Consider the following 23,598-nt stretch of genomic DNA (forward strand, 5'->3'; position numbering starts at 1 on the left):
AATTTAAAAGTAACATAAACTGCTCAGTTTAAATATGTTAAACTATTTCGAAATTTAAATTTAATTGTATTTAAAAGAAATTTTAAATTATTATATTACTAATCCCACCAGATTTCATCAAATTTAGGTGTTAACATGGTATATTGTCATAAACTGAACTGATTGAGTTGTAAAAGAAATTCTATGCGGTATATATTGATTAGGCCATGTTGGCTTTGACGAAAATAAATTGAGTAATTTTAGTAAAACTAATTATATTATGTTTAATGAATTTAATAATATTTAAATAATTCAATAAACCGATTAAATTGTGTGCAAAATATATCGAAACCTTATACAAATATTGATTCTTGTTACCCTTAAGATTGTTAAATTTTGCATTAAGTTTCTGAAGTTGGAAGTCTGATATTATGTAAATTAGCAACACGATAATTTATTAGTACATATTAGGTGTGTAAATGAACCAAATTTGAACTAATAAGATTGTATTAATGTTCGTTTATTTATTTTTGAAGGTATTAGTGTTTAATTCGTGTTCAATTAGATTTTTAATATCATATTTGTGTTAATTTGTTTATTTTGAAAGTGTTTGTGTTCGGTTCGTTTATCATTTATAAACATATTCGTTTAATGTTTGTCAACATATTCGTTTAGCAGTTATGAATTTGTTTGTGAAATTATGTCATAAGTCATTAAGCTCCAAAGTTCACCCTATATTCAATTTTCGTCCCTACTTTCCTCAATATTTAAAATATAAAAAAATTAAAAGAAAAAGGAGAACCAGGTAAATGAACTTATTAATGATTCGATAAACAAGCTTATAAGCGATCCAATAAATGTGCTTTCAAGTGAATTTTTTCGTAAATATAAAAGAACCGAATACACATCGTGTTCATTCGTTTATTAAATGAACATAAAATTTTTATTTATACTTGTTTGTTTAGCTTATAAATGATTATAAACAAACGTTATACAAACAATTCATCAAAACGTTTATGTTCAGTTACACTCCTAGTATAGATTTAATATTCATGAAGCTGGAACTTTGCAACATATGTCAAAAACTTCATCTAGAGGTGCATGATATCTCCGGCCCCTTCATCTTTTCGAGCATATACCAGTTGCTTACCTTTGAACACAAACATTCCTCCCTGATACAACCAAAGAGGAAAACTATTATCAACATTGGTATGACTCTAAAACATGGATTCTTATGTTGAAGCGCCATTAAAGTTTACAGAGCTTAAATGAATTTCGTGTTTTACATGTTGCAGTACACCACTTCTTTCGTCTGGAGTGGCCTCAATTGTATAGTTTTTTTTACAGCTTTCCGCAATGATTCAAACCTTGAAAACACCCGAGTCTGCACAACATTACCTATTAAATTATACACTACCCTACAAATCGTGGACACGACAACTTGTTGTATCAGTGTTACTTTTCATGTCGTGTTTTATACTAGTCGGTGTTGTCTTAAAAATTATCTGAAAATAAGGAGAAAAAAGTATGGGAGAGAGTGAAAAAGAGATTTACACTTGCTGGATTGAAGAACGTTCGACCAAAACCATAATACAAGCCCATAATACCATATGACTGAGAAGGGGTGTTTTTCGAACGTTAATGGTTAAAATTTTTTAAAGGAGGGAAAAACTACAGTACGAGTCCACTAATGGTGTGGTATTACCTTGCGTTCTGGATCAGCGTAAAGGCAATCCATTGGAAATGGTAGCTGAATCAATTTCAGTGATCCGATATATGCAAATTGTTAGCAATAATCAACAACATTTTTCCCAGAAAAGCATTGAAGAACACAGAAAAAGGAAGTACCCGCTTTGCAAGCATGCGTGCTTTGTTGGGAGTACCAACTCCAAGTGCATTCAGTTTAACTCCAGCGGCTTCAAATCTTGCTTTTGCTTCTTTCAATTCTGAAGCAAGTTCCCAGCTTACAATAAATGAAAGAAGAAAAAATATTGTTTAGTAATTAGTCATAAACTTACAGAAAAAGGTAGATACTAAAAAATCCCTGAAGCTGGTGAGTGCTTAAGTGTTCACCAACAAGGGCATCCGAAATGGCGTAGGAGTGCAACAACTGCAATTCCCTGGCGCAAGAAAAACAAAAACAGAAATTAAAAAGAGTCTGAATTGAGATTGGAGCAAGTTTTAGCAACAATAATAGAGTCAATTTTACTTGGTTTTGGTCCCAAAGGTCTTTCAGAAGGACAGGCTGACCAGCAGCAGTGAAAATGCTAACATCCCCAAGGATCTCAGGCATATCTGCTTTGAATTCAGAGACAGAGGCTCTTCCCAAGAGCCGAGAGTTGCTGATGCCATTGTTGGTTGTGAAACGCTTGGCTGGTTTTAGTTTTATGGGGCAAAAAATGGGAAATTGAAATGATGAAACTTGAGATTGAAATTTAAAAGAATTGAATGAATGAAAACATAGTGGCCATTGCACTTTCAAGCAAATACAGGGACTGGGAAACTAGAGACTTTCCAGGAAAAAAATTGGTCGATTGTTGATTTTTCTTTGGACTAATTTCATCAAAAGGTGGAATTTGGAGCTGCAGGATTGGTGGTTAAGAGAACATCAACGTTTGGATTGAGTGGGCTATGAATTGTTGATTGCTTTGATTCGTTTCGCTTTGCAATTGGCAAGGCTCTAGCCCAACCAGATTACTTCCACCTTCTATATATTTAGGGCAATTCCACATTTTTGTACTTGAAATTAGCTTTAAGGTGCAATTTGATATTAAACTTTTTTGCCCAAATAGATGTTGAAACTTGGCCTTAATATTTAATTTAGGACTTTAAACCTTTTTTCCAATTAACTATTTACTTTTATCCATAACCAGTGTCCTCCAGGATTGGTGGTAGAGAAAATTTGCATTATTAACAATAGTAAAATAAAACCACTTGTACCTTTTCTATAAGCAATTTAGGAGAGAATTGCAAAAGCTCCCTCCTATGATGCTGAATTTTAATCAGCATAAAATCTCTGGTCCTTACTCCTTAGTATTTACAATCACAACTTTAACTTAAATTTATGAGAGGGACTTTAACTCACAAATCACTTACTCTGGGCTGCATTCAGAAACTTCAAAGCATACTTTATTCTTAAGTACCCATAAATTATAAATAAGATTAAAAATCAATAAAATTCTTCTATATATATTCTTCTAAAAGAAAACTCAATTATTAAAAGTTACAAAACAATATTTATTGAGTCTTTCGACAATTAAAAATTATAAAATAGTCATTCAACTATTCATTTATTCTAAATTCTTTAATTTCCATTAAAAAATTAACAACCATCTCAATTGGACATTAACTTGTTAAATGATATATGATAAAATCTAATCTCAATCATTTTAATTGTATTTTGTAGATCAACTCTTCATTTCCATTATGTTGTTGTGTAAATAAACATCATTAAAATATAATTTTATTATATTTCAATTAATAGATTAACAACCAACTAAGACAATCGTTAATCTTTTAACGAAAAAGAATAAATCTAGTACACATAAATAGTCATTTTACCATTTTACAACTTTTAAAAATTTCATTATTGAAATTTATATTTTTTAGATTTATAATATATCATGATAAATCCACTTATATTTTACTTATTAATTTCAATAGGTCATATTAAAATATTACTTAAGTTTATATTTATTAAAATTAAAAAGTTTTGATATATTAAAAATAGTAAATAATTAATTTTATAAATTATGAATTAAATTTTGTTAAGATTTTTTTATAAGAATATTTATACAATTTTTTAATAAAAATATTTTAAAATTAATAAGATTAATTGTTTAATATTTTAAAATACTAAAATATTTTATTTTAATTCATATAAACATTATATTTATTTCAATAATAAAACTTAATGAATAAAGTAAAAACAAAAACCTAGAAATTATAAGGGAAGAAGGGGAAAACTACATAATTCTATAATTCTACTTGGTTAAGAAACAAAGCCTTACACTTCATTTATGTTTATATAAATTAATACTACTAATCTTTTTAACTCATAAAGTCAATATAAACCAAATTATCTTTGATATTTATATTTTTTTTAAAATATTTTAGTAAATATGTTCTTCATGAACAAAAAATATTTTATTAAATATATTTATGACGTGAACAAAAGACACTCTCTATAGAAAACATATTTTATTTAAACATTTTGTTTTAAAAAACACTTCATTATTACGTGACAAAAATAAATGCTACACCGGTAAATAACGGAAAATATGTATTTTTCCCATAATTAATTAATTTTTTAGAGATATTTTAGAGTGATATTTAGTGAAATTGTCTATTAAGAGAAATAATATAAATTTATGATAGAAACAAAGGAAAAGGGGAAAAGAAAAGATAGGCGAAATGAGAGTTAGGTAACAGAACCCTTGAATATTGAAATGTAAAAAAAATTAACAATGAAAATTCTAAAGCTGAACGATTCTAATATTAAAAATAAGAAAATAAAGTGGGCAAAAGAAGAGAGTGGTTCCATTAATAAAAATAATGAAGAAAATTAGAGGAGCGGAGAGCTCAGATTCTATGGGTGTAATAAGAAGTCTGTCATGCCCAATATGAGCAAATATCAGAACGAGGAATTATTTTTATAATCATCGCCATCTCCGTTTTCCTACAGCTTTAGCAAAAAAAGAAAGGAAATTAAGGCTCAGACACGCACAAACGCTGTCATCAGGGAGCTGTTTGGTCCTTAAATTCAAACAAATTTAAGAAATAGAAAACCAGTTCAGAATCGAGAAACGTAAACTTGTCATCACTGCCATAACTTTATAAAAACTTTGTCAAAATTCCAACAAGCTAAACACTCCAGAAGAACAGAAAAGAAGACGGAGAGAGGAGCGGCTGAGAAGAGCAGAGTTGATTCGCATTTTATAAGCGTGAAATCCTAAATCTAAGTTTTTAGGGTTTTATGTAAATGACGATGTTGTCCTTCTTCTTAAAGGGTTGGGAAGTTTTGCGCCAAAGGCCCAATATATACAATATAATCCAGCCTGATTGATCAAACATCCGATTTTATTAAAATGGATTTTACTAATTTTTTTATTATTTTTTATACTAGCCCAACCCAACTCCCTATTAGCTCAGAAAATTAAAAGTGATAATTATTTTTTATATTCTTTTTAATGATTTATTAAACTTTATGTAAATGGTATTAATTTGTTAATAATTTATAATCTCCAAACTATTAAATTAAAGTTTATTATACATTTAGATACATTTAAATTTGCATTTATAAAACATTAAACTAAATTTTGATCGACTTTATTAATGATATTTTAAAATTGTTACTGGGTAGAAGAGGCGTTACGCAGTGCGGAGTTTCAAGCAGAGGATAGGAGGATAGAAGGTGAATTTATATTCCGTAGGTCGAGAAATTCGATTTTGCTCTTCAAGTTCGACCTTGTTTTCTGTTCTCTTTTTTTCCATGGGAGGAATGTGGTCAGTCATTGTATTTTCTTAACTTTAAATTAGGCTGTTGTATTATAGAATTTTTTTTTTTCTATTAATAAAATGAGTCCGACATTTCAATTTTTAAAAAAATTGTCAAGACTAAACTCAATTTATTAGATATTTTTTACATTTTCTTAATTAAAGAAACTCATAACTTAAAAGCATTTCTTAAGTTAAAAAATATGCATTAATAGAGTAGAAAGTTGATAATAATAATGAATTTGTTAATAGATAAATAAACTTTTTTATTATTGTTGTTGGCTTGTCAATAATCAAATTCAGCTGGTAACTAAAAAACCTATTTTCTCAGTAATTATTTTTAATTGATCAAAATGAAAATGATCAACTTTACCTACCGTAACTTTGGAGCACTGGGAGGGATTGTCAGTCCAAGGCTGTTAAATTAACAAACAAAGCTCTTCATCAACTCTTTTTATCTTTTTCTTTACTTTCATCATTTCTTTCTCTAAATTCATTCGAAAGCAAATTGCTGCTTATTTTTCACGATTTATTTGCATCCTCTTCAGATATTATGTTTTTTTGACCCAATGGATTGTGTAACAAACAATTAATTCTAAAGTTGATATCCGCCTTCAATATATATAAGCAACGCCTGCAAATGATTCTTTGATCAGCGTTGGGGAAAAATGAGTCATAAAAAGGTTCATTCACAAGGGAATGTACCCTTTTCTTGGGAGGACAAGCCAGGGGTTTCCAAGTCGTCCAAGGTTATCCATTGTGATCATCACTACTGCCCTATTGATGTAGGGTCATATGCCGTTGCCGGTGCTGGCACGTCCAAGATTTTGGTTCATGAGAAGAAAGTTCCTCCTCCGCCTCCGTTTCCGAAGAGGATCACATCGGGGAAGGGCTTGAGGTGGTGGGTGCAAGATCCTTTCCTTGCTGCTTATAAAGAGTGTACCAAAAGTGGGGGAAATGGCAAGCTGTCAAGTGAAAACGGTGGCTCCAAATTAGCAAGGAAGAAGAAGATTGGTTTTTCTTGCAAGGAATCATGTAATGTTAGAGATGATACCTTGGTGAGATTATCCAATCTCCCACCTCTTCCGAAAGATGGAATTCGTCGTCAACGGGAATTTGTTTATCCATTGAGGGTCTTGCTGAAATAGAGCCTTATTAGATAAGAACATGGAAGTATAGAATATAGGTATGTAGATATAGAAGCCTTACGTTGATGAATAATTCAATGTGTCAGGATGCTTAAACAGTGTCAAGTTCAGTATTGTTGAAATATAAATAAATAAGAAAGGTGTTGGTTTCATAACAAGGAATTTCTGGTTCATGTATCACCAAGCATGCAACTTCTTGTGGTCAAATCCTTTTTTATTGTTTTTTGCAGGTTGTTGTTGCCAAATGTTGAAAGGCTGGTAAAAATGCCTAGTTTCTTGGTCATAATGATTCAAGAATTGCAATGGGGATGGATTAACATACGGATTTCTGCAACTTTTGCTTAGTTCACTTATTATTTCAGCTTTCTACCAACTAACAAGCATCAGAAAAGGAAGATGAGGTTTAATGTTTTTCTCAAGACACAGCAAGGTATTGCTGACTATACCACGCCACCAACTTCCTTTCGAATGGAGGAACATGGAATCGATTATGGAAGGAGTTCAGATTGTTCATATGGAGAATTTTTGTGGACGCTATGCCTACTAATCATACTAATTGGAAAAGAACAGGTCTTAGATCAGCTGAATTTGTGCAAGTGAGGATGAAACTGTGGTACATTTTCTGAATTTGTGCAAAAGAGGAAGTATCTTGTTGTGTAGATTGGTTTCAATAGATCTAGAAGAATTAAAGTTGGATGTTGGTTTTAGGAAAATAAATTTTCTTGTGAATGGATGATGCATTTGGGAAGGCAAGATGTGCTCCTGTAATCTGTAACAGCGGTATCTAACAAAGAGCAGTGGGATAAAAATTGGAAAGCCTTCTACAAGATATCAGAGCCAGGTTTCGATCCTGGGACCTGTGGGTTATGGGCCCACCACGCTTCCGCTGCGCCACTCTGATTGCTGATTTTCTCTTGAAGAGTTTACTATTATATACTGGTTTTCAGTAACACACTTACTAACAATCTGGGACTTTTTTTATTATATTAAATTATTATTAATATGTTTGTTATCTACGTCAATATTATAATATTATTATATTCAGATCGCAAATTAAATTAAACGTCATAGAAGTTCCACTTTCCTGGGTTCTGTTTGTGGCCCATTTTACACACTAAGAATTGAAGGCTCCAATTTTAGGAGGGAGGAGTCTCGGCAAACTTTATGCTTCTAATTCAATGAATTATAGTTCCGAAGGGTTTATATATTGTTCATTTTATTTTTATTTTTTTAATGAAAATCAAATATTAAAGAATTACATCACCTTCTAAGCCATAAATAAGACGGTCTATTAACATCTCTGTGAAGAATATAGTAACGATTAGTTGGAATCGAATTGTAGATAGCTAGAGTTCCATCCTTGTAGGATGTGTTCTTGGCTACTTCATTAGCTTCTCTTGTGATCAGCTTAAAGTCAACGTACTGCCTTTTTTGACAAAGCTCAACTTCAAGAATTATTGAATGTTCCTAAATATTTATGAATACCCGGATAAAAAAATAAATATTTATAAATATTATATTCACTTATTTAATATTTGTAAGTAACAATTAAATTAAATTTGGCTTATATCAAAATTATATAAAGAAAATAATTATAAAACAAAATTCAAATTAAAAAAAACACTAATGAAATCATGTTTATTTACGTTGACAACTGTTTTCTTTAAAATAATTCATGGATGTAATTGGCCATGGGCTACTATGTATTTTGGCATAGAAAGCCAACTTAGGGATCTTAATAACTTGCAAGTGAAGAAAAGAAGAAACAAGCTTAGGGTTGGACAACTTGATGAATGATGATGCCCTACACATTTTTTAACATTTTCTTGTATATGATTAATTCTCAACATTTTTATCTCATTAAATTAAATTATAGCTAAAAGCCTAAAAATTATATAACAAAACAAACAAATAAAACATGTACCTAACGTCGGTTATAATATGGTAAATTAACGACCTAATCCATATCGTCATACAACCACAAGTTAACGACCCCATAGATTCTTTTAATTTAAATGCTTTTGATGTCAATAATATTAATTTAGAAAACAGTGTGTTTTAGAAAAATAATATGCGAGGAATATTCATTACTTGATTTTATAACATATTGTCGGAACCGTCTTTCCGTTGGCCCGGAATTGAGATTCGACTTGAAAAATGGAATTAGAGTCGCCACCGATCATTTATTTTAATCAAATGGGTTGATCGGATACCTTATTTCTTACATGATCTGCGTCTTACCAGAAACGTGCCGGATTCGGGAGTCGGTTACAGCCAAGGAAGGGTTAGCACCATTGAATTGCCCTTTCGGTACTACGTAATTTTCAGTTGTTTTTAATTAAGAAAATCGAAAGTTAAAATTTAAAGGTAACATATGATCCAAATTATTTACCTCTGACGGATTTAAATCGTGCCCTTAAAAAATAAAAAAAAATGTTAGTTGAAAATGTAAGGAATAAATAAATAAAATAAATAAACCCAAACAAAAAGGAAGAAAGAATTGGTAAATAAATGTCTTAAAAAACATGAAGTCAAAAAATAAAACAAACAAGAAATAAATAAACAAGATAATAAACGAATAAAATAAAAATAAACAATAAATAAATAAATAAGTAAATTAGAAAAGCCAAGAAAAAATAAAAAATATGAAAATACAAATACAAAATATTAAATAGAATAAAAAAATAGTAATAAAATAATAAAATACGAAAAACTAAAAATGATAATATATATAACTATTAGGTAATAATAATAATAAATAGGGAAAGAAATAAAAAAAAACATCCCTCCACCGAAAGTAAAAAAAGGGGTACAGATTTGAAAAAAAGGGTAAATGTTTGGTTAGCTAAAAAAGAGAGGGTAGGGCCTAAAGGGGAGATAATTCAAAATGTTAGGTTATGTATATAATATAATATGTACAATAATAACAGATAAAAAGAAAAAAAATAGAAAATACAAATAATATAATATAATAGTAATAAATTAAAAAACCAAGAATAATAAAAAATATATATAAAAAAATAAAAAATATACATATATACGTATGAACAAAGCAAATAAAAATAAAATAAAACAAATATAAAAAAATAAAAGGATTCAAAAAAAAAAAAATATATATATATATAGTAATAATAATATATATAATAAAATGTAATATATATAAAAATATATATGTGATTGAATTTAATAGGGGCCAAATTGAAAAGAAAAATAAATTGAGTGGCCAATTTAAATAATATTTGGGGCGAGATTGAAAGAAAACCAAAGCTGAGGGTTCAATTTAAAAGGAAATTGGAGTTAAAATCGTATTTATGGTCAAATTAAATCTTCAAAAAATAACACGAGGATTAAAAGCACATTTTACCCCCTCCAGAGTTAAAACACGCGGGTCGTGTGGTTACGGGCCGGGTCATGGAGGTCTGACGGGTTTGGTATAAGACCCAAAAAATCTTTTAATTCTTCATTTCTCCTCCTCTTCCACGAAAGCTCTCCCCTCATCTCTCTTTTTCTCTCAATTGTTCTTGAGAGATGAAGAACAGGGCCTGGGTTTTCCAGATTTCGGCACCGTGCCGCCTCGCTGGTCGCCGTTCATCGGCGACAAACCTTAAAATTTTTTAATTTTTCCGAAATCCCATAACACCCTCGTCACGAAAAACACCATAGTTTTTTTAAAACAAGCCTCGTAGGGGTGTAGATATAAAAGAGAAATTTTCGATTACCCCTATTCCGGTCATCGGCTAAAAGCTTTTTAGGTTCTATCCGAACCAAAAAATTTAGGAAAACAATACGCACATGCAAGGGACGAGCAAATCAAGGTAAAAAAACTATCTTTTATTTCATTTTTGAACTGTTTACAAAGCTCAGATTTTCTTTCTCGTAAATACTTGCGTATTTTTGCTGTATTTTGTGACTATTTTCCTCTCATGCGTAATCGTATGAAATTCGCAGTCCAATATAATGGGTGATTACATGTTATTCATAGTTGAACAAAACCCTATTTTTAAGACTCTTATACTAACTGGAATTCTCATGTTGGTGGGTTGTTTGGGTTGTTGATAATGCTTGCGAGATCTACGTGACGTTGGTGGCTTGGAGTCAGGTCCACTGGAAAGATCGGAGGAGTAACGTGCGACTATGGGACTTTCCTTGACTGCTGTGCGGCGCTGTGGAGCATATGGGGGCTAGGGTTTCCATTGCAGCTGGGTCAGTGTGGGTAGTGGCTGGTGTGGGCCAACTATTGTATTTGGGCACCAATTGGGCCTGATACAGAAATGAAAAATGTGTTAGTTTCAATAATAATACAATATATATATATATATATATAATTATGTATATAATATATAAATATATTTTGGTCATATAAAGTGTGTCTACAACTGCCCCTCTTTGCCCATAGTCGTGTAACGGGGATAGGGAAAAGATTAAAAGACACACTTTTCGTTTACCGCAAACGTATCATCCCTATAGGGGTCAAATCCTATCAAATATCCTCTATTGTAGAGTTAAAATCCGATAATTGGATTAAATCACAAAATTACTCCCTTGTCGTGAGGTTGAGTTAAATTGGAAGCTTCTGAGCACGATATCCTTTGTCGTGAAGTTGAAATCGAACTCAAAGCTTTTGGCAAGTGACTCCTGGATCGCCTTCTAGCTCAAGATACTTCGTCGTAAAGGTGAAACTTGTCCTGAAGACTTTGGTGTTGATGTGCCGTAGATAACTTCTTCATTGTGAAGTTGGGTCAATCTGTTCGTGAAGTTGGAATCATATATGGCCCTTTCGTCATGAAGTTGAGCCTGGGCATTGGATATCCTTCGCCGTGAAGTTGAAATCCAATATAAGTTGCGTTGTTTCGAGGCCAATATCCTTCATTGTGAAGTTGAAATTGACTCTGAAACTGGAAGGTTTATTAACATGCACTCCTTCTTTGAGTTGGATATCCTTCGTTGTGAAGTTGAAATCCAATCTAGAGATGGACACTGCTTGCGTGCACGATTCCCTTCGTCGTCACGATTCCCTTCGTCGTGAAGTTGAAACCGTGGGTGGCCCCACCGTCGTGAAGTTGAGCCTGGTAGTTGGATATCCTTCGTCGTGAAGTTGAAATCCAAGTAAGTTGTATTGTTCCGAGTCCAATATCCTCCACCGTGAAGTTGAAATTGGCTCTAGAACCGGAAAATTATTTGTTAACAGTTAGCCGCCCCTTCGCCGTGAAGTTGAGCTTGTGTTGTCTTGAGCCCAATATCTTTCGTTGTGAAGTTGAAATTGGCTATGAAGTTGGGAAATTATTTGTTGACAGTCAGCCGCCCCTTCGTCGTGAAGTTGAGCTTGTGCTGTATTGAGTCTAATATCCTTCGCTGTGAAGTTGAAATTGGCTCTGAAGTTGGGAAATTATTTGTTGACAGTCAGCCGCCCCTTCGCCGTGAAGTTGAGCTTGTGCTGTCTTGACTCTTGAGTCCAATATCCTTCGCTGTGAAGTTGAAATTGGCTCTGAAGTTGGGTCATTATTTGTTGACAGTCAGCCGCCCCTTCGCCGTGAAGTTGAGCTTGTGCTGTCTTGAGTCCAATATCCTTCGCTGTGAAGTTGAAATTGGCTCTGAAGTTGGGAAGCCCCTTCGTCGTGAAGTTGAGCCTCAAATGGCACGATATCCTCCGTCGTGGAGTTGAAATCGTGGATGTGGGTACGATATCCTCCGTCACGGAGTTGAAATCACGGGTGGCCCCTTTGTCGTGAAGTTGAGCTTTAACTTGAATATCTTCCGCCGTGAAGTCGAAATCCAAGTATCGTATGCTGCGGGCGGACACGATTCCCTTCGTCGTGAAATTGAAAACGTGGGTGACCCATTTGTTGTAAAGTTTGGCCTCGAGTCAGATATCCTTTGTCATGAAGTTGAAATCTACCCTCGAGCAAATTGTGTCGTTTTTAGTCCAATATCCTTCGCTGCGAAGTTAAAATTAGCTCTAGGTAAAAACCTGCAAAGATATGCATACATGCGATGTTATGGAAGTCATGCTCTTAGGTATGCCTAAAATGCATATGCAACATATGTTATTATGGGCTCTGGAGAGAAATCTTGATCTCCAGTGGCCTGTCGTTGTTGACTCTTGATTTTAAAATCTTGAAGTTCTGATCCCTGATCTTGAATTCCTCAAATGTTCAAATCTGATGTGCACATTCTATATGTTTCTTGATTTGGGGAATGCTTCTCGACCATCTCAAGTATGCACATGAGCCTTGATCGGCTTCCGGGTACCTGTACTTTTCAACTAATCTTTGTACAATAATATATGAAAATCTTTTGCATAAGTAAATAAATCATTAAGTTTAAGCTCAATCCAAGATGCTCAAAAGGAATTGGTTTAGAGAAAAAGATTGTCTTTTATTCATGAGAAAAAGAACAAATAATACATGACAAACATTATGGAAAATGAATACATGATTAAGTATGAGATCTCGATAATGTGGGCATTTCTGAGCTGAAAAGCCGTCAGGTGACTTTGAACACAGCCTTTGCCAAGGGATCTTTGAAAATGCGATAACGTTCTGGAGAGTGCAACATTTCTCCGACTTGTTGAGTTCGTAGGAGATTCATATGCCGGGATGCTTCCACTGTCTGGATTTATTAAACTGATATCCAAATCGCCCTTTCGGGTTTTCAATTTGGACCCATCCTTGGTTGCAAGACGCCCTTTGCGGGTTTTCATCTTGAACCCACCTTATTTTTCTTTTCTTTTTTCTTTTGTTCTTTCTCTTTTTTCTTTTTTTTTCAATTTAGGACGCCCTTTCGGGTTTTCACCCTAAACGTTTTTGTTTTTTCTTTTTTTCTTTTTTTCAACTTAGGACGCCCTCTCAGGTTTTCATCCTAAGCGAAGTACTTTTTGACTGCATCCGAGTTGATGGGATGTGGTAGTTCAGGTCCATCCATTTCAGCCAGGACAAGGGCTCCTCCAGAGAAGGCCTTTTTCACGACATAAGGTTCTTCCCAATTTGGCGTTCATTTTCCTCGAAAATCTTTCTGGACTGGCCAAATTATTTTTAGTACCAGATCTCCTTCACGGAATATTCTCAGGGGCACCTTTTTATCATGTGCTCGGATCATTCGTTTCTGATAGATTTGACCATGATAAATGGCTCTTTTCATCTATCAGGTTAAGCTGATCATATCTAGATGTACCCATTCTGCATCATCCAGTTTGACCTCTGTCAAGACCCGGAGTGACGGAATCTCTACTTCAATGGGTAGCATTGCTTCCATTCCGTAAGCTAGTGAAAATGGAGTTGCCCCAATCGAGATTCGTACCGAGGTTCGATAAGCGAACAAAGCAAAAGACACTTCTCATGCCAGTCTTTGTAAGTTTCAATCGTTTTCTCCACTATCTTCTTAATGTTTTTGTTTGCTGCTTCTACTGCTCCGTTCATCTTTGGTCTGTAAGTAGTAGAATTGTGATGCTTTATGTTGAACTGCTCACAAGCAGCATTCATCATCTTGTTGTTCAAGTTTGTAGCGTTATCTGTGATGATCATTTCAGGTAGACCATACCGACATATGATTTCTTTTTTTAGGAACTTGCAAATAGTGGACTGAGTGACACTGGCATATGATGCAACCTCTACCCATTTCGTGAAATAGTCAATCGCTACGAGAATGAAACGGTGACCATTCGAAGCCTTCGGATGAATTTGCCCGATAACGTCCATGCCCCATACTGAGAAATGCCATGGCGACGTCATTATATGAAGTGGATGAGGTGGAACATTGATTTTATCTTCGTAAATCTGACATTTATGACATCTTCTAGCATAGTTGATGTAATCACTTTTCAGTGTGGACTAAAAATATCCGCATCTCCTTATTTGTCTTGACATCATATGTCCATTTGCATGTGCTCCACAAACTCCATCATGTACTTCTTCCACTATCATTTTTGCCTCTTCAGCATCGACGCACCTTAACAGGATTTGATTATGGCTTTTCTTGTATAAAACCTCTCCGTCAAAGATGTATCCAGCTGCCATTCTTCTAAGGGTTCTTTTATCAGTTTTGTTGGCTTCTTCTGGATAACTCCGATGCTTGATATACTGCAGAATGTTGTAGTACCAATGCTTAGTGTCTTTCACTTCTTCAATTTGGTAACAATGAGTCGGGTACTCATATGATTGCATGTCAATTGGCATCATTTCAGACTCCCTGCCAGCCTTGAATGCGGCTGCCAAGGTAGCTAAAGCGTCAGCCATTTAATTTGCTTCTCTAGGCACGTAGTGAAATGTGACTTCATCGAATTCATCGAGAAGATCCAGTATTAGTCTCTGGTATTCTATTAGCTTTGTATCCTTGGTTTCCCATTCTCCGTGGAGCTGGTAGATTACTAATGCTGAATCTCCGTATATCCATAATGTCTTTATGCTTTGCCCCAGTGCAACTCGGATTCCCAAGACACAGGCTTCATACTCTGCCATGTTATTGGTGCAATCGAAGTTCAGTCTGCTGGTAAATTGGTAGTGATTCCCTTCTGGAGAGACCAGGATTGCCCCGATACCATGTCCTAATGCATTTGATGTACCGTCGAAATGCATTATCCAGGAATTGTCCGTTGAAGTACTTGTTTCTTCTAAGAAGATAGCCATCAAGTCTTCATCTGGAAAATCAAAGTCCAATGGATCATAATTCTCATCGGTTCTACTAGCCAAGAACTCCAATACGGTACTTCCCTTGATTGCTTTTTGGCTCACATACTCGATGTCAAATTCAGACAAGATAATCTACCTTCGGGCTAACCTTCCAGATAGAGCAGGTACACCAATCATGTACTTTAAAGGATCTAACTTGGAAATCAGCCAAGTAGTGTGATACAAAATGTATTATCGGAGTCTTTTGTGGCCCAAACTAGAGCATAGTAAACCTTCTCGATAGAAGGATATCTGACATCGCAATCGGTGAACTTCTTGCTTAAATACTAGATGGCTCTTTCCTTCTTCCTGGATTCATCATATTGACCTATGACACACCCCATGAAGTTCTCGAATATGGAGAGATACAAGAATAGAGGTTTGCCTGGGATATGGGACATCAGGATGGGAGAGTGAGACAAATACTCTTTTACTTTCTCGAATACAATCTGACATTTTCCATCCCAAGCTCCAGCGTTGTTCTTTCGGAGAAGACGAAAGATTGGGTCACACTTGTCGGTTAACTGAGATATGAACCGTGCTATGTAGTTCAATCTGCCCAAAAAACCTCTGACCTTTTTTTGTGTTCGTGGTGGAGGCAGGCCTTGAATAGCTTTAACTTTATCGGGATCGACCTCGATGTCTTTTCTACTGACCACGAAGCTTAATAGTTTTCCGGATGTTACCCCGAATATACACTTACTAGGGTTCAATCGTAGCTGGAACTTTCTCAATCTCTGTAAGAGCTTCCTCAAATTCTCGACATATTCATTCTCAGTTTGCGCCTTGACAATCATGTCATCGACATAAACTTCGATTTCTTTGTGCATCATGTCGTGGAACAGGGTCAGTATAGCTATCTGATATGTTGCCCCATCATTCTTCAGTCCGAAGGGCATCACCTTGTAGCAGAAGGTTCCCCACATTGTGACGAACGTGGTTTTCTCCATGTCTTAAAGATGCATCTTGATCTGGTTATATCCCGAGAATCTATCCCTGAATGAAAAGAAAGCATTCCCGGCTGTATTGTCTATCAACGTGTCAATGTGAGGTAGAGGAAAGTTATCTTTAGGGTTCGCCTTGTTAAGGTCCTGGTAATCGACGCACATACGAACCTTTCCGTCTTTCTTCAAAATTGGATCTATGTTGGCCACCCACTCTGGATACTTCGCCACTTGAAGGAAACCGGCATCGAATTGCATCTTGACTTCTTCTTTAATTCTAACGAGCATCTCAGGTCGCATCATTCTCAGTTTCTGTTGCACGGGTTTGCATTCTGGTTTAATTGGCAGTTTATGAACTACCATATCTGTGTTTAGTCCCGATGTGTCTTGATATGACCAGGCGAACACATCTCTATGCTTCTGAAGTAACACTATAAGGTTTTGTCTTGCTTCAGCCGAGAGAGTTGTGTCGATTTTAACCTCCTTTCTGTCATCTTCAGTTCCCATATTCAAGATTTTGATCGCCTCCTCATGTGGTAGTATTTGCTTCTCTTCTCTTTCTACCATTCTCAACAATTCGGTAGGCAAGTTACACTCATCTTCAGTGTCGCACTCATCAAATTCCCCGAGACAAATGGCCGATTCAAAATCTACTTTCGGATCAAGATCATCAATGCCTACATTATCGTTATCTGGGGTCCTGAAGGAACAAAGAATATATGTGTGTGTGTGAGAGGAAATATCCCACACGAAACAGTCAAGAATCAAATTCGAAAGAAAAATGGAAATGAAGTGCTGAAATGAAAAAAAATAGACAATGAATTCAGAAAGAAATGAAAGAAAATTTGTTTGCCATGGACATAAGAAAAAAATGCATATTTTATTGAATTTAGGCAAAATGTTTATTTATCCTTACAAAATATCACCTATTGCCCCGGGTATAAGCAAATAGGGATAGTTTGAATATTACTCTGAAAGGTTCTTGTAAACCACATGTAGTTCTTCCACCGACCAACTGCTAGGCACGAACCTAGGTGGTAGGGGGCATATCCTGGATCTGTCTTCGTTGTCTACATCTTCTATGGTCACGGCATTAATGTTTAGACCTTCCAGAGCCGCTTCTAAATCGGATGAGGTGGTCTTGAACACATAACCACCTGACTTGAATATGCGGTAAAGAGGCGGGAATGCCATGGGTTCCCGTTGAAATTCACCTCCAGTTAACCTGGCTAGTCTTCTTTCTCGGTTCTTCTGGACTTCCTTCCTCTTTTCGTGGTAACAGGGCTGAAAACCGAGCCCAACTGATCTAACTTCAAAACAGGAAGGACTGGATTCATCCTTTCTTGTAGCAATTTCCCAAACCCTCTTCCGGTCTTGGAGTCTCATTTCAATGTTTGCTTGATTTCTATCTTGGTGCACTAGGAGAGTCGGGGTCTTGGAACCTTCTTTCCTTCCGCCATGAATGTGGCATTCACAAACTCCAAGGAGCGGAACGAACATTCTATCGCTTCCTCGTCTACTTTGATGTATGGAGCCTCTATGGTCACGTTTGCCACGATATCTTCCTCAGCATTGATAATTACTAAGGCCCCGTCAATAACAAATTTAACTTTTTGGTGCAACGTTGAGGGTACTGCACCTGCTTGATGAATCCATGGCCTTCCCAAAAGACAGCTATAGGACGGCATGATATCCATCACAAGGAACTCAACATCATAGGTGGCTGGTCCGATAGCCAACGGTACCTCGATTTTACCAATTACCTCTCTTTTGGTCCCGTCAAATGCTCGAACCACATTCTGACAAGCTCTCATATGAGAGGTATCTATTGGTAGCCTCTTCAATGTGACCAAAGGCATCACGTTCAGAGCCGAGCCATTATCGATCAAGACGCTTGGTAAAGCGTGCCCCTTACAGTAGGTAGTAATGTGTAACGCCTTTGTCCGGCCTCTTCCTCCGGATGGAATCTCATCAAATGAAAATGAGATGAGATTATTAGCTTGAATATTATTCACCATTCGATCCATCTTGCTGACTGGTATGTCTTGTGGCACGAACGTTTGATTAAAGACATTTAACAGTGCTTCTCGGTGTGCCTCCGAGTTTAAGAATAGTGCTAGCACTGAAGTACGTGTAGGTAAGTTATGGAGCTATTCTACAATGTTGTACTCGTTGTGCTTCAAGAACTTGAGGAACTCTTTAGCTTCTTCCTCTTTTATAGGTTCATTGACAACTAGCACATCTTCTTTGAATGGATCCAGTGGTCTTTGCCACACTTTGCTATCACATCCTTTAGAAGTACTCACCTGGCAATCGTACTTCCATGGCACTTGCCGATTGTCCTTGTATTGAAAAGGCTGAGGTGCTGTGATTACCACCTTGGCTGGTGTTGTTACTGTCATATTTGTCTTAGGGGTAATTATCGAAGGACTACCCCTACCAAATCTTTTGTCTGATGATTCTCCGGTGGCACAAACATTTGCTTCCAAAGAATCTTGAATTTCTTCGTAAAATTCCAGCTCTTTCCGGTCCATTATGAGCTGGACTAACGATCTGAACTCTGGGCAATCTTGAACTTTATGCCCTACTTTGTTGTGGTAACAACAATGGTTACCATATTCATTTTCTGTCGTATTTTGATATGGTGCAAGAAGCCCCGCCTTTACCATTTGGCTCCATACCCAAAACAAAGGATATTTGATCTCTGAAACACTCGATTTGGTTCCCCTGCCCCCTTCGGCAGTAACGACATTGATTCATGTCTCCTGATGGTTAGGCAAGGGATTCTGGGTAACGTTTGGTGCTCCGGAGTTGAAAGTGATTCAATTCTTGTTCCGCATTCGTTGCACAAGTCTCTTGAATGCGAGACAACTTTCAATCGAATGCCTTTGCACACCGCCATAGTATTCGCAGTGAGCGTTCTCGTCATACCATTTTGGGTAAGGGGGATTTATTGGATCCATAGGATAAGGCGACATTGCATGAGTGTCGAAGAGTTATTGGTATAATTCTTTATACGTTATGGGAATGTGGTTGAACTGCTCTCTTTCCCTTTCCTTTCTCGGTTCTCTCTGGTTCTGTCTAGAAGTACCGGATGGTACAGCTGCTGTGGAATTTGAACTTGAGATCGTAACACCCTTGTTGACGTTGTAGGTGTTTACATTGTTGATCTCTCGCACTTTGTTTTTCATGGGAGGCTTTTTACTGGAGTCTCCTCCCTCAATCTTTCCTTATTTAATGGCCAATTTGATCATTTCACCGGCCATGACTAAATCTGAGAAACTTCCTGACGTGATTGCTACCAAATGCCTGAAGTAAGGTGCCTTCAGGGTCTGTACAAACAACTTTCTAGTTTCCTTTTCATCCAAGGGTGGATGAACTTGCATAGATAAATCCCTCAATCTCTGTGCGTATTATCGAAAACTCTCGTTATGCTTCTTTTCCAGGCTCTGTAACATAACTCGGTCTGGTCTCATATCATTGATATGTTTGTACTGTTCTAAGAAAGATTTGGCTAGTCTTTCCACGTCTTGATATGAGTTCGGCTGAGCTGGTTGTACCACCGGATAGCTGAGCCGGACAGACTCTCCTGAAATCAATGGATCAGGAGTTGGTCATTTCCCTCGTATCCCGTCATCTTCCGACATAACATAGTGATATGGGCTGAAGGGCAGCTGTTCCCGTCGAACTTTTCAAACTTCGGGATCTTAAACTTTGGCGGAAGCACCAAATATGGGACTAAGCTCAGCTCCATTGCGTTCACTCCATAATAATCATGGTCTTCTTGGACCATCTTCATCTGATCTTCGAGCATCCTGATCTTCTCTTCCATCTTCTTTGTCTTATCCTCCTCGTTAAAATCTGGGATAGGGCAGTCGTCCGGATGACTGTCTGGATTTATCGCAGAAGTCTGTAAATTTACCACCGATACAGTTTTCCCTTTGGTGGCAGATGAGTCACCTTGCAGTCGGGGGTGAGATCCCGGATGAGACAATCACTTGTGGGGTCGGAGAAATGGTTACTCCCTCATAAGCACCTGCTCCGGGTGCACCTGCTTGTGGTACTTTGACTAATCTGAGCCATTTTGTCCTCCAATTCCTTCTACAGTCTTGCCATATTCTCTTCGATCTTCTTCATTCCGGCCTCCATTTGTCTCTTTTTTGTTCGAGTATTGTGCGGGTGATGTGTATCTAATGCTTGCAGTGGTAGGCTTGGTGTCTGAGACATGTTCTGTTAGTTAATACGAATGTAAAAACATGGAAAATATAAAATAAAAAACATGAAATATAAAATGCAAAATATGCAATGTATGATGTATGCAATTTGGAGGCATTGATCCAGAAAAGTGTCCATTATTATAAATAATCCTTATTCAGAAAAAAATGTTTTATCTTTTAAGAGACATAAAAACAAATTAAAGGTACATTTGGACTAAATCCTCTAGACCCCGAACAGCTTCTAGTAGGTTGACAAGTCTTATGCCTTCATTTGTCACTGGTTGAATGCCTTGTCGAACCACTCCTTCTTCCCTTGCCAGGCCGTGAAGATGACGAGCCGCCTTTTGTACTTGTTCTAGGAAATCTCGGATGGTTGCGTCTCTGGCCCTCACCCTTTGTTGTGCCTGCTCCCAACGGAAACGCCACTGTAATCCTCCATCGAAAGGCACTATCTGGAGCTCATTCGCTGGCCTCTTGAACCCATCTACAATAGCTTCTAATTCAGCTATTGTCCTGTCATCCTTTTCAAGTTGTTTATCAAAGTCAGCCACTCGGATTCTCAAGCGTTGGTTCTGATATTGACTGTCTGCCAAATGCCTTTGAGCAGTCTTCAGATGTTCATTCCAAGCTCTTTCATCAGGCCTCTCGAACTTCTTTTTCAGACTGTGAGCTTCGTCTTTCCAGTATTCAGAGGTTACTTTCAACTTGGAGTTATCTTTGACTTTATCTTGATACCCCTTTCTCAAATCTTCGAGCTCAAAACGGACTCTTTTCTGTTCTCTTTCTAGTTTGTCTGCTCTATCTTTCTGAGAGTCGGCATCTAGCTTCCATTGATAACGTTCAACTTCAAGTTCCTTAATCCTCTGCTTTAGCTCGTTATTCACAGATTCAAACTCTGCTTTGGCTATTTCAAGTCCATAAGGGATAAGCTTGAGATGTTCTTCCATAGTCCGGGTGTCTTCACAGTCTGGCACCGAGATGCTATCATTCTTTCTCAGTCTTCGCCATTAAACATAATCCGGAGTAAGCATGTCTATGACAACTACAACATCTATCTGAGATACTTTCTTTCATGAATCAGCTGCTTTCTTGATCATCTTCTAATAACTATCACCACTATACACAAACTCTGATCTAGCTAGTCCGCTTGTTGATGGGACAAACTGACGTGCCTCATACTGTCTAAGTGCTAGTAATAGAGCATACCCAACTGCACCCCAAAGTCCAAGTAAGGTCATAGTGTCAGAATCCCCACACCGGAAAATAACGTCACCGAGGAACAACCAAGGGGCTCTCCAAGTAATATCTCAATCTTGAAGATGTGTAAAGACTTTCATCCACTTTTCTTTTGAAGCACCTTCATGCCACTTCCTAGTGATGAATTCTCCCAAAGGTGAATAAGTGGTGCAAAATCGGCGGTAAGCAACCCCGTTAGTCTTCCAGAAGCGGCTGTGAATCCAGACTTGAAGGAGCTAAACACACCCAATGAACCTGCCTCCACCGACTCTTCTGCAATGATTAAGAGACCGAAAGGTCTCGGCTAAGATGGCTGGTGCTGGGTTGACTCGCTTGGGAAGTTGTTCAAATAGTTCTACCACGGTTGCGTCGATGCACCCCAAAGTCTTCAAAAAATAACCAAACCGTACAGACCTAGTGCAAAAAGGTATATAGTTTTCCATTCATCAGAGTGGTTCTTCATTAGTTGTCTTATATGAATCCACTCGATTCCTTCCCCGTTACCTTTGTGTCGGAGTCGATCAGTCACCCATTTTTCATCAACCCCTGTAATCTTAACCAGTCCGTTCTTGAAAGACTGACTTTTGATGTGTTTGATATATGCCCTCTCTAGTCTGATGCTTTCGCAGTGCAGCAGGGTAGTATACTCTTCGATAGTAGGCACCATGTCCTCCCGGTTAAAGGTGAAACAACTATATCCCGGGTTCCAGAATTGAACTAAGGCTCTGATTAAGGGCTCGTCAGTCTTAACATGAAGTAAAAGTGCAATGTCACCGTATCGTTGGCTGAACTTCTGTTTCCGATCATTCTTCCAACTGTCCCAGATGTCTCGAAGCTCTTGCACATTGTTTTGTTTTAGGCTGATAGAGGCGTAGTTCACCAGCTCCGATACATAACTTCCCTGAAGACTGTCTCTTTTTTCCTTCTGAGTCTTCTCGGACCATAGTCGTACCTCGGGGTTTTCAATCTCTTGTATTACAACACATTTGTCCATTAATTCAGATTATTTTTATGTGTAATAAATGCTTTTTAAGGATCAATAGCCTCTCATAATGATGGAAATGCTAAAAAACAAACACAAAGGCAAACAAGTCAGTAAAAGATAAAAAAATGACGAAAGAAAAATAAGAAGATTAAGAAGGAAAAACATGGTTAGGGCAAAAATGTCCTAGGGTTTGAAATGGGGTTTTGGGGTAGGCTCTATTTCTCCATAGTCTCCCGGTTTAGGTTCTAAAAAATGGTACCTGAGTTCTCCTTGTCAGTGCCCCCTTGGGCTTGCCAGACCCTTAGTCCTAAACCCATCACAGGCTCGTGTGGACTAAGTTAAACTCGAGAGGACACATTCCCTTATGCCCGCACGGTGAATAAATTCACACGAAGACATAAGGTATATAAATCCCCGAAGGCTACTTGCTAGGCCCGCACGGTGAATAAATTCACACGAATGCATCGTTTTTACCCCCATTTAAAATAAGGTTTAGAGCTCGGGTATAGAGCCTTAAGTGAAAAAAGATTTGAAGGCTGAAATCATGAGAAAACTATTAGTACAACTATTTACACGAAAATATAATCAAAAGTAAGTAAAAAGGATCGAGATGTTACCTTAAAATTTAAACTTACCCTTTTCGTTAAAAAGACAACTGGAAATTACCTTAGCCTGACTCACTTACCTATGTCCCCAGCGGAGTCGCCAAGCTGTCGGAACCATCTTTCCGTTGGCCCCGAAATTGGGCTTCGACTTGAAAAATAGAATTGGAGTCGCCACCGATCATTTATTTTAATCAAATGGGTTGATCGAATACCTTATTTCTTACCTGATCTATGTCTTACCAGAAACGTGTCGGATTCGGGAGTCGGTTACAGCCAAGGAAGGGTTAGCACCATTGAACTACCCTTTCGGTACTACGTAATTTCC

The 23,598-nt window shown here is 36.8% G+C and overlaps 1 protein-coding gene and 3 non-coding genes across 4 annotated transcripts; all 4 read right to left on the minus strand.

Annotated features, from left to right (window-relative positions):
• Nucleotides 1-1,014: 1,014 nt before the first annotated feature.
• On the minus strand, nucleotides 1,015-2,358 carry LOC120125644. Its single transcript, XM_039144021.1, has 7 exons — nucleotides 2,189-2,358; nucleotides 2,053-2,099; nucleotides 1,828-1,942; nucleotides 1,685-1,729; nucleotides 1,534-1,593; nucleotides 1,266-1,363; nucleotides 1,015-1,151 (listed from the first exon to the last, which is right to left on the minus strand). The coding sequence occupies exons 1-7, from the start codon at nucleotides 2,270-2,272 to the stop codon at nucleotides 1,067-1,069; spliced, it is 534 nt and encodes a 177-aa protein (XP_038999952.1). The 5' UTR covers nucleotides 2,273-2,358; the 3' UTR covers nucleotides 1,015-1,066.
• A 2,196-nt stretch (nucleotides 2,359-4,554) lies between these two features.
• Nucleotides 4,555-4,650, minus strand: LOC120125679. Its single transcript, XR_005516384.1, has one exon. It is a non-coding gene; the product is annotated as a small nucleolar RNA snoR8a (small nucleolar RNA).
• Nucleotides 4,651-4,688: 38 nt separating this feature from the next.
• On the minus strand, nucleotides 4,689-4,807 carry LOC120125680. Its single transcript, XR_005516385.1, has one exon. It is a non-coding gene; the product is annotated as a small nucleolar RNA snoR126 (small nucleolar RNA).
• Nucleotides 4,808-7,452: 2,645 nt separating this feature from the next.
• Nucleotides 7,453-7,524, minus strand: TRNAM-CAU. Its single transcript has one exon. It is a non-coding gene; the product is annotated as a tRNA-Met (tRNA).
• Between the last annotated feature and the right edge of the window lie 16,074 nt (nucleotides 7,525-23,598).

Source organism: Hibiscus syriacus, unplaced genomic scaffold (genome assembly GCF_006381635.1).
Source record: "Hibiscus syriacus cultivar Baekdansim isolate YM2019G1 unplaced genomic scaffold, ASM638163v2 tig00110435_pilon, whole genome shotgun sequence".
In the NCBI taxonomy this organism is placed as follows: domain Eukaryota; kingdom Viridiplantae; phylum Streptophyta; class Magnoliopsida; order Malvales; family Malvaceae; genus Hibiscus; species Hibiscus syriacus.

Coding starts and splice junctions, on each gene's coding strand:
- LOC120125644 (XM_039144021.1), bottom strand. CDS start 2,272: ATGCCTGAGATCCTTGGGGATGTTAGCATTTTCACTGCTGCTGGTCAG. Junction 1,943..2,052: donor CATTTCGGATGCCCTTGTTG/GTGAACACTTAA, acceptor ATTTATTGTAAG/CTGGGAACTTGCTTCAGAAT. Junction 1,364..1,533: donor CGTTCTTCAATCCAGCAAGT/GTAAATCTCTTT, acceptor AATGTTGTGCAG/ACTCGGGTGTTTTCAAGGTT.